The sequence below is a fragment of the Chelon labrosus genome (genome assembly GCF_963514085.1).
Source record: "Chelon labrosus genome assembly, chromosome: 20".
Classification (NCBI taxonomy): Eukaryota; Metazoa; Chordata; class Actinopteri; order Mugiliformes; family Mugilidae; genus Chelon; species Chelon labrosus.
The window spans coordinates 13910131-13924469 of NC_140353.1; the positions used below are offsets into that span (position 1 = coordinate 13910131).

General features: G+C 42.6%; 2 protein-coding genes across 2 annotated transcripts; one reads left to right on the top strand and one right to left on the bottom strand.

The window, feature by feature from the left end:
* The first annotated feature begins 4428 nt into the window (after positions 1-4428).
* Positions 4429-12109, top strand: nek9 (NIMA related kinase 9). Its single transcript, XM_084568902.1, has 23 exons — positions 4429-5210; positions 5788-5965; positions 6067-6122; positions 6203-6273; positions 6374-6479; positions 6625-6756; positions 6854-6964; positions 7050-7114; positions 7198-7248; positions 7332-7524; positions 7613-7757; positions 7839-8039; positions 8215-8261; positions 8359-8520; positions 8615-8723; positions 8812-8973; positions 9066-9233; positions 9323-9382; positions 9479-9666; positions 9759-9917; positions 10052-10153; positions 10236-10289; positions 10384-12109. The coding sequence occupies exons 1-23, from the start codon at positions 5025-5027 to the stop codon at positions 10564-10566; spliced, it is 2889 nt and encodes a 962-aa protein (XP_084425028.1). The 5' UTR covers positions 4429-5024; the 3' UTR covers positions 10567-12109.
* Positions 12110-12275: 166 nt separating this feature from the next.
* LOC311505379 (uncharacterized protein) lies at positions 12276-14186 on the bottom strand (the record flags this gene model as incomplete). Its single annotated transcript, XM_084568903.1, has 2 exons — positions 12276-12888; positions 13017-14186. 2 exons carry the CDS (start codon positions 14184-14186, stop codon positions 12793-12795), a joined length of 1266 nt encoding a protein of 421 aa, XP_084425029.1. The 3' UTR covers positions 12276-12792.
* Between the last annotated feature and the right edge of the window lie 153 nt (positions 14187-14339).

Here is a 14339-nt window from a genome sequence, read left to right on the forward strand (position 1 = left end):
TTTAAGTGGTGTTTTTTCCCCTTTCTTCATGAAGTTGTGACTTGTATGCAACAGCTGTTTAATTCCTCCAGAGGCCTCTTGGTGGCCTCCACTTCTCACACACTGAGGTTTTGAAGACAGCATGATCTAACCTCTTTCTCTTTGCTGTTAATGACTAACATCACACTGCCTAGAATAATATCCTTCTTGAATGTTCTTATATTCTCATTTATACTCATGTCTAGCAGACTCGTTATGCATGTGAATATTTTATATTATATACAAATATATATAATGGTAAATGGTAAATGGCCTTGTTTTTATACAGCTTTTCTACCTATTGGTACTCAAAGCGCTTTACAGTCACAGACACATCGACCCATTTGCTCACACAAGCACACACACATTCACATACCAGTGCCACTGCACTGGGAGCAACTGGGGGTTCAGTGCCTTGCTCAAGGACACTTCGGCATGTGGCATATTCCGGGGATCAAACCGGTTAACCCTCTGGTTTGTGGACAACCTGCCTTACCCACTGAGCCACAGCTGCCCCCATAATATATACATGTATCCCATACTTTGGGAAATAAGGGAAGCTATGCAGCAGTAACACTGCGGATGGCAAGCATAAACAAACCTCAAGTTCAGCTTGAAAGCGCTGCTGGATCGTTCTCTCGACCAGACAAGTTATTAGCATTTACTGTTTATTTGAATTACATAACCACCAGAGGACAGCCAGTCTCAAATACCACTTGCTGGCCAAGCACACAGCTGATGCAGACAGCCCTCCTGCCCCTGGCCAAAAGGCAGACCTTTGAGGTTATTCAGGAGAATATTCTGCTGTGCATAGTTTTGTATTGGACTTTTGAATATTTTCTGTGTTGATCTTGTGTTTGTGGTACCTCTGTGGTTTCTTTGTGTTTCCTGTTTTTACTTTCTAAGCTCCTTCACTTGTGTTTCTTGTCCTGCTTTACTTCCTGTGAAGTTCCCCCTGAGGTTATTTCACTGGTTTCTTCTTGTGTCTCAGTAGTTTCACCTGTGTCTCTCCTAATATTTACAGTCAGTGGTCTCCTCAACCCTTCTGCCCATGTTTATATATAATCCTGCCTTTCTCTGTCTTCTTTGTCAAATTGTCTGTTAAATTTTCTCGTTTTGCTCACCCTGTCAAGTCATCTGTGGATTTTCCTGTATCCTGTGCTCTGACCCCGGTGGGTTTTCTTAGTGTTTCGATTCAGCTTCTAGTGATTCCTGGTTTCCAGAGCTTTTGTCTTGCTTTTGTTTTTGGATTTTACCTGCCTACTCTGCAACGTCTTCTGTTCCTGCTTTTTGTAAGTACTTTTACTTTGAGTTGCTCAGCCCACGTCTCTGGACTGTGCCTTGCAGTTGTGTCCTCCCTCCCATGCTACTAAATATGACAATATATGCATAAAGCAAGTTGTTAAAGAGTAATAAAAACTAAAGACATATCCTCTTAAGCTACACTACAAAAAAAAAATAATGTTCAATGATGTCAAACAAGGAAGTACAATATAAGTGGGGTGATCTCTTATCATTGATACTGGATTCAGTAAAAACAAATTAAATCAGTTGTCGGATCCCTGGGGCTTTCTAATAACGCAAAACAGAACCACCACAGTTTACATTTCACGTATTTATTCATAAAGAAAGGATACTTTAAATAAGCAAATACATTTGCTACGAAACAAGACTGTTTTCTTCTTCCCTCCTCATGTTTAACGCTCAAACTACTGAATATGGGCCACCAGACATTCCACAGTTAGTTGGGTTCCCTTTCACATAACCATTCCCTGTTCACTTCGCAGATTCCGTCAAACCACGTTCCCCTTGGGGTGCCTCTGTTCAAAATTGCTCCACAGTCTGCACCCTGTATTTCGTAGTTGTAGGGCTTCCCGTGTGTCCAGTACCTAAAGTAAGGTTGAAGTTATACTCCAAATGCATCAAATGGTAATCGTCTGAGGCAAAGAAGTGAAACGGGAGATTTTGTCTGTCAAATATTACGCAGCAGGTGCACAGGAAGCTTTAACTTGTGGTCTAAGTTTGAGTTTATTCAGAGAACTGTCTACAAGGACAAGCAGAAGATCAGTTCCACTGTGTCCTTAATAAAAAGCCTAGAGGCAGTTAGCTTGGCATAAAGTCTGCATGCATAGAAAAACCACTAGCCTGGTTCTGTCCATCTAGAAAAAAAAAATTGAAAGAGTATTGACCCCCATTTAAGAATGTTTCATTTTGTTGAGAACCGATTTAAAGACTCAACTTGTTCCAGACTGACTGATTCTCCGTCTTCAAACTTTTATTTAAAATGAGTATAGGAACTTTGAAAGCTCTTACCCTTCATTCAGCAGGGTCACATTATTTACCCAAACCCAAGTCCCCTTTCTTTGGACATCAGTAAGGCCAATCCAGACTCCACCACTGATCCACGGTCGAAAGCTAGGATCCACTTTGGGTAGATACTCAAAAAGATTTACCTAAAAGGAAGTTTAAGAACACCGCACTTTACATTTTTTTTATTTTATCTTATTTTCTATGCATCACGTGGAAAGCAAAAAAGTACCTTTACCGCATGGGGACACAGTTTGATTTCTGCAGCTTGTGCCATGCTACTACATTGACCATCTTCAGTGTTCTTCGTTGACTGCACACTTGACTCACCTGCTCCTCCCAGCTATCAATCACAGCCAGGTCGGACCCACGGCTGATGCAGTCTGCTCTGCTCTCTGTCCAGTTCTTTACCATTCCGGATGCTGATCTGGCATAGTAGTAACACGATGTGTTTAATAAAACCCATCCTGGCAAGCACCGTCCACAACTTTGCACTGTCAACAGAGAAAGCTTGTTGAAGTCACAACAAGATGAAAAGATTCCAAAATTCTGTGAAAAATTAATTTAAAGGGCTCACAAAGGTCTGATGAATTTGACTGCAGCGTTGCTCTCTCCGCCTGCAGTGCCTCAAGCTGCATCTGCAGGCCGTCGCAGAGAGTCTTGGTTTGCTCTAGTTGTAGTTTCAGTTGCTGGTGGCTCCTGAGCTCTTGGTCTAATGCTTGTTGGGCCTCTGCCTGAGCTTCAACAGCTTCACTATGCTTTAACTGAAGTTGCCTCACCTCCATGATGAGAGCTTGTGCTTTTATTGGTTGGGGAGAAGATTCTTCAATGATTTTGCCACCTGGGATTAAAATAAATGCGGGCCGTCATTTATTCAGAAACCAAGTTCACATCAGCGGATATAAAAAGGGAATTACAACTGTAGCTCATAGCTGATTAGTTGTTCAGGACTGTGTATTCAAATCTGATTCTTAACAAGTGAAATAGAGCCACTTTCTTTTATTGGATGTACTTACAGTAAATCCCAATAACAACAGCCGTTAACAGCAGAATAGTGTTCAACAATCCTAAACACACAATAACCAACGGATACGTCGGAAGACTTCTGGACCCAACTCTGACCGGGCTCATAGATCCTGAACAAACAGACACTTTGATGTGAACTGAACGGGAACATACAAATGCAGTAGGTTTGGTAAAAAAAGCATTGTTAGAGCAGTTTAAATAAGACATACCTTGGCTTTCTGTGCTTGGGTGTGAGGATTTTCCATCTGTGCTGCGATCATGGCATGAAATCATGTCTGAATATGTTCAGGCTTTAACTTGCCGTGTCCCGTTTATCTGCGTGGCTGCACTGTCAACATTACAAAACCACCAGTCTACGGTTGTGCGCTCTTGAATCCCCTTTAACCTTTTTCTTTTGTGTGAACATGTATCCTCCCAGTCTTACAGTTTTTCACCACTGCTACGTAAGTTCATTCTAATGTGCTTCATACTTAATGTACAGGCCACTACGGGAAAAGATTGAATCACATTAGTGAAAAGCAATGTGGTTTCCTATAAAAACACATGACTTTTGGAGATAGTAAACTATGCCAGGTGATATTTTAAATCATCAAAGATCAGAATGTTGGATTTTTGTATTATCATATATTATACACAGAGTGCATCCGCTTTGTGTTTAATGTCCCTTAGTTTAATGTAGTTTTTTATTTTTTTTAAAAGTGACATTGATGTGTTGATTTCTATAACATGCAAGTTCATAACATAATAAAACTCGTACTGTTTTGTATGGTTTGTAGCTATTGGGGATGAGGAATGGTATAATTGTACTGTCAACATTTGGCAATAAAGCATGGAATTAGGTCATTATAATAACAACACAATTAACAATGTAGCTATAGATTGTCTTTTATATTATTTTCTAAGACACCAAATAATAAATTCTCCCAAATTAAGACAAAGGTTTCCTACATAGTTTCAGTAATTAAACCGCATGTGAAGTCTGTGAACAGTAGGTCAAATGGCAGTAAAGTTAAGGCACTAACGTGTAGGTGTAGCTAACAGTGTTTGACAGTTTCCGGGTCTGAACGCAGGGCAGGGTTGTTTAGTTGTAGGTGTGTAGCTGCCTCTGTATCCGAGGACAACTCGTTTTTAAACACTCTTGAACTATTTTATTTGCTATCCACGCCTATCAAAACTTCCTCTAGCTGCGCAACATCCGACCCCGTTCAGAATTTGATTGTGAAAAGCAGCGCTGCCTTTTTCTTCCTGCTAACTTATTAGCCAGGTCAAGCTAACGCAGAGACCAGGCTGACGACGCTCCCGGAAATTCGCTCCGCCGCCTTTCATCGTAAAACATACCGCGGCGCGTTTCAACGGAAGCGTTTTATTTTGAAAATCAAAAGAAAAGTTGTCTGAACGCCCTCGTTTTTATTGTGTCGTGCTTGACACTTGTGCAACTACTACAGTTGCACGCATTTTGCTACGTTGTCTGGTTTTTATTTCGTGTACTCTTGAGTGGCTTTGAGGCGCCTCCTTGTGTTTATTGGACTTTGACGGGTGTTTCTGTTAGCCCGCTGGGGTGTCATGTCGGACGTGTGCTCTGCTTTGTAGGAGTCTTTCAGAAAGAGTTGTCGTTAGGCCTTTCTCCGGGTTATTTCCATCACTGCCCCTGGCTAAGAAGTCCCTAAACAGAAATGTCACTGGACGAATATGAAAGACACTTCGACTCGCTTAACTCGGACCTGGGCGGCGGGTCCGTGGTCAGTGAGCGGTCCGCAGCGAGCACGTTTAATGGCGAAGAGGAGAAGCTGCATTACATTCCTATCCGGATCCTCGGGAGGGGGGCGTTTGGTGAAGCAACTCTGTACAGAAGAACAGAGGTACGTTTGATTTTTATGTAACTTTTCCTCAGCCAAGCACTGGGTTTTACAGTCTGAGCAGCTGATTAAAAAACAAAACAAAAAAAACGCCTTGCTCTTATAACAGCACTCCATTTCCAAGTGTATAATTTTGTAAACAGTACAGCTCACTGTATTGCTCAGTGTTCCTCAGTTTCCACATCCTCGATATTTCTCACACAGTGACTGAGAAATTCTTCAGTGAGGACATGATAAATTACTTTCTCATGCCTTGCTGCTTTCCTGTCCTGCATGAGCCACACATAAAAACCACTGACAGGAGAAGTAAATAACGTTAACCATCTTGTGACAATACAGTGTTCTGCTGGGAAATGTTTGGACCTGGCATTCGTGTGGATGTTACTTAGACATGCACCACCCACCTAGACCACTCCATCTGCATCTGCACAAATGCCAGGACCCAGGTTTCCCAGAAGAGCATTGCATTGTTGTGAGATCGTCAGTGTTGTTGGTGGTTTTAATGTTACGGCTGATTGGTGTATAACTGCACAGAAATCCTATGCTTTCCCTCATTCTGTTAACATTTGGTTTTTCCTAGGACAACTCTCTGGTGGTATGGAAGGAGGTGGACCTAAACTCGCTCTCAGAAAAGGAGCGCAGGGATGTGATGAACGAAATAAACATCCTCTCCATCCTGGAGCACAACAACATCATAGCCTACTTCAATCACTTCATGGATAAAAACTCTCTGTTCATTGAGTTGGAGTACTGCAATGGTGAGAAAATGTCCTCTCTGCGTCCCCCTCCGAAGATTTGATTCAGATAGGATGTATGTCGATTATCTGTAGCAGAATTCTAAACAGCCTTGTAATCACAGGAGGAAATCTGTACGATAAAATCAACCAGCAGAAGGGGAAACTCTTCACTGAGGAGGTATGAGTGCATCGTTTTGGAGTAATTATTCTTAATTATATATACATATATTTGTCTTAATTTACAATATGTTTGCTTAGGTGGTTGTATGGTACCTGTACCAAATTGCCTCAGCTGTGGCTCACATTCACAAGGCTGGGATCTTACACAGGTAAGATGTTCATGCACTCACTGGAGGCTGATTTTAAGATTTACAAACTGAAGCATATGAGGTGATTTTTGGTGACGTGACCATGTGTTGTTTCTTGCAGGGATATCAAAACGTTGAACATTTTCCTGACCAAGACTGACCTCATTAAGCTGGGCGACTACGGCCTCGCTAAGAAGCTTGACTCTGAGTTTTCAATGGCAGAGACGGTAAGTTGTGAATCATCAAGCGGCAGTGATTTAGTCAGTAATATGTTCTTACTTCTGACTGTGCTTTATGAATTCAGTTACAATCAAGCTGAGAAACGTGTCTCTTTATTTTTCTTTCTCACATTTTCTTCCTTGGTGTATCCAGTGTGTGGGAACTCCATATTACATGTCACCTGAATTGTGCCAGGGAGCAAAGTACAACTTCAAATCAGACATCTGGGCCATGGGTTGTGTAATTTTTGAAGTCTTGACTCTTACGAGAACATTTGATGCAACGGTAGGTTGGCCAGCTTTTTATTAATCAGTGTAACTTGTGACATACATTTGCATTACTTGGGCAGAGTGGGTTTACTGTGCTGTTTGTGTCCGTGCAGAACCCACTGAACCTCTGTGTGAAAATAGTCCAAGGCAACTGGACTATGGAGGTGAACTCGGATGTTTATTCGTCTGCATTGATCAAGCTGGTGTACGAGTGTCTCGATCAAGTGAGTTAGACGAATAATCAGAGAGTAAATGGTTTGATGTCTTTGACTGATGTCACCAAGGTCTTGTGATATTTTTGTGTGGCAGGATCCCGCAAAGAGGCCCACAGCAGAGCAGGTTCTGGACCAGCCATTGATCTCCTCCTGTCGACAGTAAGAATTGTTTGGACGCGTTTCTCAAAGTCTATTTTTCCTGTAGTAAAGATATCTGTTTTGACAACTTCCTTCTCTGATAGGGAGCTTGAAGAGCGAGTTTGCTTGCTGAATTCAGCAATGAAGAAACCAAAGTAAGTATCAATTGCAAAAGCATGGCTGTCTTCCAATGTCAGTGTGTGACATAGTGTTTAACTGATTTATACCTGGACTTCAGGCTGAGTACAGTGAGTGAGACCCCTGTTGCTGTGGTGACTACTCGCTCGAGGGAGGTGTATTTCTGGGGGGGAGGGAAGTTCACCCCCCAGAAAATGGACACATTCAAAGGAGGCAGCAGTGCCCAGCATGTGTGCGCAGGAGAGAGCCACTTTGCAGTGGTGACGGTGGAGAAAGAGCTTTACACCTGGGCTGTAAGTATTAAATCCATCGCTCTGGGGCAAATAAATTGGGTCCAGTTGTGCTTTCTGCTGCACTTTAAGGAACTTTATCACCCCTCAGAATGTCCAAGGCGGGGCTAAGATGGTGGGCCAGCTGGGGCACGGCGACCAGGCCTCGTACAGGCAGCCAAAGAAGGTGGAGAAGCTCCAGGGGAAGGCCATCCGACAGGTGGCATGTGGCGCTGACTTCACTGCCTGTGTCACCGGTGAGTGAATAAGTCCTCCTCCTAAAGCAGGAACTGGTATCCTTAAAGACACACTTAACAGTTCTGCTGCTTGTTTTGCAGATGAGGACCAGATGTACATGTTCGGATCAGACTATTACGGCTGCATTGGGGTAGAGGGCGAGCAGGGCACGGAGGTTCTTGAGCCAGTGCTTCTGGAGTTTTTTGAGGAGCGGCATGTGCGCCAGGTTTCATGTGGGGACAACCACGTGGTGGTGCTGACTCAGAACGGGGACATCTACTCGTGGGGCTGTGGAGAGTATGGTACATAGGTTTCGCTTTATGTATTGTTATAGTTTAAAGCGGATGTTAACAGGCGCCTGATATGTTGTTTTTGTTTTTATAATTGTGGCCAACAGGTGGAGACAGTGGCTCTTCAATATATAACTACAGCTTTCTTTATTAACTCTAGTCTTTTTTTTTTTTTTTCCTGTCACAGGGCGTCTTGGTCTGGAATGTGAGGATGACTTCTCTTCTCCCATGCAAGTAAGCATTTCTTGTCATGGTAAAAGCCTTACAAGACCCAGTTAGACACTAAGTGTTTTAACAGTGAGAAATGATTCGCTCCTTTCTTTTTCTCCAGGTGGAGATTCCTAAAGCCGCCACCATATCCTCGGTGTCATGTGGCAGCGATGGAACCTTTTTTTTGACAGATACTGGCAAAGTCCTAGCATGTGGAAACAATGAATTCAACAAGCTGGGGCTGAATCAGGGAATCTCTGGTCTCAAAAACCACCCTGGAGAGGTACTGGGCCACGTTTATTAAAATACTGTAACAACAGGTGTTGCAGCTGTGTTCATAATCTCGAATGTTTTTTTTTGCATGTACACCACACCAGGGTTACCAGGGGATCCCGTACATCACCACGCTGACCTTGGTAAAGCAGCTGTCACATTTCAAGATCCAGGCGATAGCTCCTGGGAAGAGTCACACAGCTGCCATTGACGGTACAGCAAACGCCTTTATTTCTCTTGTAAGTGTGAATTGTAATTAATTCAAAAAGGTTTTATCATCACATGATTCTTTGCTTTGCAGGACGGGGTCGTCTGGTCACATTCGGTTGCAACAAGTACGGCCAGCTGGGTGTTAAGGACTTTAAGAAACACCAAGGTGTCCAAGTCCTTGTTGGACCGTTTGGAGGGAAGCCGGTGACCAAAGTGTCTTGTGGAGACGGGTTTACTATTGCAGCCACTGAGGGTATGAACACACTTAGTTCATTTATGACAAACATTATTTGTATATTTTTCAGATTTTATGTCAGTGTGTTTTTTTTTTTTTTCTTCTTGCAGACAATCAGATCTTTGCGTGGGGAAACGCTGGAAACGGGAGACTTGGGATGCCTGCTGATAAAGGCTTTGGGTCAGAGGTTTGCCCTGCAATGCCACGACCCATCTTTGGTTCCCTCCACCATGTGCCAGACCTTTCTTGTCGTGGTTGGCACACAATTATCATAATGGGTCAGTCATCAGAGTCATTTCACAGGCTCTGGCAAAAATAAATGAAGACACAAAAACAGATCTGATTGCTCTCTTTTTCTTTTTTGCAGAAAAAGTGCTCAACTCAAAGACCATCCGCTCAAACAGCAGTGGACTGTCAGTTGGCAGTGGTAAATACTTTCCTTTAGCCACAGATTTGTATGTTGATTTGTTAAAATTGCGTGATGATCGATGATCTACATTTCCTTTTGTGTGTGCATTTCTAGGGCTGGGCCAGGAGGCATCCACATCCACAGTGGATCTGGACATAGGGCCTGGTTCAGAGACCGAGTGTCGCGACAGAGGTCTTGGGGGAACACTGGAGGTTAATACGGAGGACTGTCTCATGGAGACCCCGATGATGTCAATGGCCAACCAGACTGGGGACAGCTCCTGTCCTCTCTGGCTTAGAAAGGTTTGTTTTCATGAAAGCAAGCAATAAGAAAACCTTAATTTGGATCATTAAATGAAAATATGTCTCTAATTCAAGTGGTCCTCATCCAACAGGAGCTCGAGAATGCGGAGTTCATCCCGATACCTCATGACTCTGAGGACTCCATTCCTGCCCAGCTGTCCTCTGTCTCTGATAGCGTCACCCTACCGTATGAGGAACTGAAAGAGCTAAAGGCTGCAGCAGCAGCTGTCAGCAGTAACACAGACCTACCGGTAATGCCATCCTAACTCTTGTTTACACAAATGTAGAGTTAGGTGCAAACTTAAAACTTAATAATTCTGTTCTTTATTCTGTTTAAACATATCCACTATATTCTCACTCTGCTTTTTCTCTGTTTGTTTTATAGACCAAACGAAGCTATGATAAAGTGAATGGGCTGGAGGAGGCTGACATCTGCAGGAAAGGAGAATCGGGTGCATGCTGCAGAGCAAGCTGTGAGGTGGCACAGGTATTAAATGTACTCACACAACAGTGCAAATGAACTAATGAGCACACTCTATGCCACAGTGACAGCAGAGCTTTTCTTGCAGCTGCAGGAGACAGTCGCCCGTCAAGAGATGAGAATCCAGATGCTTGAGAAGCAGGTGAATTTATATGCCCCAAAAATCCATCTTCTTCAGGTCTGACTTTGATCGGTGTGCATATCAAACTGTAACCATACATTTCTGCTGTCCTTAGGTCATTGATCAGCAGAAGGAGAACGAGAGGCTCTGGGCGGCAATCAATCGCTCAGCGCTACAGGAAGCGGGACGTGACCGCAATGGAAACCATCACTCCGATTCTGCGCCTGACGGGGATGGAGGAGGAAGAAGAAGCGGATTCACAAATCACGGAGGCCGATCTGCTGGGGCCAGTGTGTGAGAGTTCACCTGAAGACGTCGTGGTCATGTAGACAGTCTAAGCACATGCTGGTTAGATGGAAGTAGACGTTCGGTTAGAGGTGCAGTACAGGCTGCATCCTCATTCCCTCTCAATGGTTACATTACAGTATAGATGTTTAACAGAGTGCAAAGTTGCATGATTACATTTTATTGCATAATGAATAATACATTGCACACTCTCAATGCACACTCGTTTTCACCTGGGTGCGGTGATCTGGCTCGTTTCTCCACAGACTGAAATGTTGGCTGGATTCAACATCGGACCTAAACACCTGCGAGAGACAATCTGATCGCAGTGCTTGGCTGCAATGTGAAAACTAAGTCTACAAGTTGGTGGTATTATTGTCGACTTTTCAGTCTTCAGTGCCTCAAATATAAGTATTTTGTCACATACAGGTAAGGCCAGCTTAGGCAAATAGGAAACTGTTTCCTAATTTATCCAAAGTTCATGTTTTCTCTCTTCAAATGTTGAGATGTGAGAGGATGGGCAGCCAGTATCTGCTGGCATCATCTTCCAATGTGATCTTTCCTTATGCATCCCTTTTTTAAATGGTTTTCATTTTATCTGATATTTTTAAGAGTGACAAATAAGATATAGCCTTCATGACTTTTTCATAGAAAGATATTCATCATCTGATGCAAGTATAACTACTTTTTAAATGCGCATGTTTTGTTGTCATTTAAAGAAAATTAGTGTGAAACACGAAACTACTGATCTGTTTTTTACAAGTTACTTTTTCTTATTGACTCTTGTATGTGCAGCACATGTCGGTCTGTTTTCTTTGCGGTATGTATGGACACTTGAACAGTTTTCTTAGAATGGATAACATGGGCTTTAAGGCATAATGTTGTTTTATTATTTTGTTTTTTAACCATTGTGCCTGAATTTGGTACTTTGCTATTTTGTTCGTCCTTTGTGAAAGCAAATATGTAATTGTATTTTTTTTGTGTGTGTTAACGTCTGTTGGTTTGTTGCTTGTGTTAGATATGTGTGTGTGTGTGTCTGTGTGTGTGTAAAATCCTTAAAAAAAAAAGAGAAAAAACGCCACAACTTGCGGTCAGATGAGCTGTCAGATGTCAGCTGTGTAACACTGGCAGTATTTTCATGCAGTAAAATGCAGCATAGCTACAAAGTCCATTAGCAAGCCATTGAAACCACAATTATTGCAATGCTGTGCCTTGAATTTGTTTACAGTGTGTTGTGCGTTTAAAAATGTGGTTTACTTTTTTTCAGCAGTTTACCACATAATGTGGGAACGCGACAGTTTTATAAACTCTGCTACTTTCACTGTCACACTGTTGCCTCATACTTTGTGCACAAGCTATGAATAAAAGTAACAGCAGTCTTTTATTATCACTATATACAATGCCTATAAAAAGTATTCACCCCCTTGGATGTTTTCAACTTTTATTGCTTTTATAATTGATTGATTGATTAGACAACTCCACCTTTACACTGCTTGTTAAAGTAGAAGGTGAGGTGAATGTAGAAAAATGTAGGGAAATCTCGGAGGACAATATGATCCGGTCTGAATAAGTGCTACGACTTGGGAGAATATTTAATTTCAAGCAAGACAAAGACCCAAGGCAAACTGCTAAAACTATACAGAGATGGTTTAGAAACAAGGTGGATGTTCAGGACCTCAGTCCAATGAAAGATTTGAGGCTGGACTTGAAAGGGGCCGTTCGCACCTGATCCCCATGTGATCTTGCAGAGCTTAAGTCCAGATGTGCAAGATGGAGTGAAACCTATTCACACAGACTGAGAGCAGTAATTGCGGCCAGAGGTGTGTCTTCTAAATACTGAGGGGGGATGCAATCTCTTGTTTGACCTTATGTTTTTAATTAGCATTACTTTGTGGATATCAAGTTTCACTTTGTAAAATAGCCTAATTATACTGATCACGATTCCATTTATAATATCAATAAAACATCCCAGGGGGATCTTGAGTTTTCATGCAATAGTTCTCACAGTGTGAGCTATGATGTACTTTTGCTATAATCACGCTATCGTTGTAAAATGGCTCCAACTATCTCTATCAACTATCAGTTCTGACTGATTAAGATGTAAAACATTCAAACAACACCAGGTTTAATGAATAAATTCTAAAAAGTGATTAAATTCAGAGACAACATTAACAACAGCAAAGGGACGGAAGGATGTCCTGATGCATCTGAGGATATGGTGCGTGTTGTCTGGTTCATCTTACTTGGACCATTTCTGCTGTGAGGTGCCAGCTGGGAGTCGCCTCGGCGGAAGATTGCTTATATTTCCCTTGTAGCTTTGTCTACGGTTCTTTCTCTTCAAAAAGATAAAAAATAAAATAATTCAGATAACAGTTTAGGGGAAGTGACACAAAAATATGCATTTTTTTTTAAGCAAAGTTAAAACATAAACCTTCATAAGAATTAAAACGACTACATGCTTACCTCTGGAGTCTCACTTCTGGTGCGGGTTTTGTAGAACTCCTCCAGTACCGATCCTTTGGTCCTGTGAGTGTAAGAGTTGAAGACCGGACGTTGTGATTGTGTCGTCTTTTTGCAAATTTGGACATGCTTTTCTAATCTTTCCCTTGCAAAGGTTCTGTTGCAGACTTTGCAAGGAAGAAGCAGTGGGCTGATGTCTGTGCCATCCATGAGTGTGCGCTCCTCCCGTTGCCGTCGACTGCCATGGGAAGGACTAGAAATCAGCGGGAGAGCTGTTTCTTCAGGCAGTTTTACTTGTGAACTTCTCTGGTTTTCTGTCTGACCTGTATCACCCATATACGCCTTATTTTGTTTGCTGTGTTTAGTTTCTCCACAAATGCCATAAGCTTTTTTATCCCCTTGTTTTTGTCTGGTATGCTCTTTCACATTCTTCCATCTTGATTTCATCTCTCCACTCACTTCTTGCTCTTTACGTAGTATATCAAGAGTTCCTTTTGTTCCTTTTCCTTTTGACGGAGGAGTCTCTGCAACTTGCGTCTGATGTACTTCATTCCTCTCTCCGTTCTCAGTCTTTTGATCTAGTTTCTTCCCAGGTTGCTTAAAATCATCCTGCCGTCTTTCCTGCATCAACATGTCTCTGCTTCTCACGGGCTCACTCCTCTGGTGCTCCGATATTCTGCTTTTTGTCTGAACTTTCCCCCTATCAGCTTGTCCTCTGCTGTGCCTCGTCTCCCTGTACTCTTGGTCATCATCTGCAGCTACGTCAGCCGCTTCCCACCGGATCTTTTGTCTTATTTTTTCTTCAGCCTTCCAAAGCTTCTCCTGTAGCATGAGCTCTTTTGCATGAATTGCTCTGGCCATCCGCAGCTCTCCACTGGGCAGTGTGTCCCTTCTCAAGTGTCGAGATCCAGCGCCATTTGAATGAAGCTCCTGGGACAGAAAATTGCCTCTTGGTTGCGTGAATTTGTCAGGATCGGATAAATCGAGTGGGACTTGCGCCCTGGCAGGTCTTCTGTGGCTAACAGGCTTTGTTGGAAATGGCTGGTCTAACGCAGCTGCTTTCCTGTTGGGTAAAACATCTCGTTGTGCGTGAATGTGACCATTGCCATGCCTTTGTCCTGCAATGTTGTTTTGTGCTTGAGGATTGTGTCTTCTTCTTGTGTTGGTGCTCATGGCTTTATCTTACGGTTGATCATGTTGTAATGTTTTTCCATAGATTCTGAGATCCCCAAGTCTTCCACACTGTTGAGGATATTTTTTGTATGATATCTAGGGGAAAACAAGAAAGTAAGGCTTGGTGCTAACACAGTTTGCATTGTATAATAG

What these genes read in the sequence shown, in the direction of transcription:
- nek9 (XM_084568902.1), top strand. Translation starts at nt 5,025, where the DNA reads ATGTCACTGGACGAATATGAAAGACACTTCGACTCGCTTAACTCGGAC. An exon ending in AGTTTTCAATGGCAGAGACG is followed by an intron (nt 6,480 to 6,624) that starts GTAAGTTGTGAA and finishes TGGTGTATCCAG; the next exon opens with TGTGTGGGAACTCCATATTA. An exon ending in ACTTCTCTTCTCCCATGCAA is followed by an intron (nt 8,262 to 8,358) that starts GTAAGCATTTCT and finishes CTTTTTCTCCAG; the next exon opens with GTGGAGATTCCTAAAGCCGC.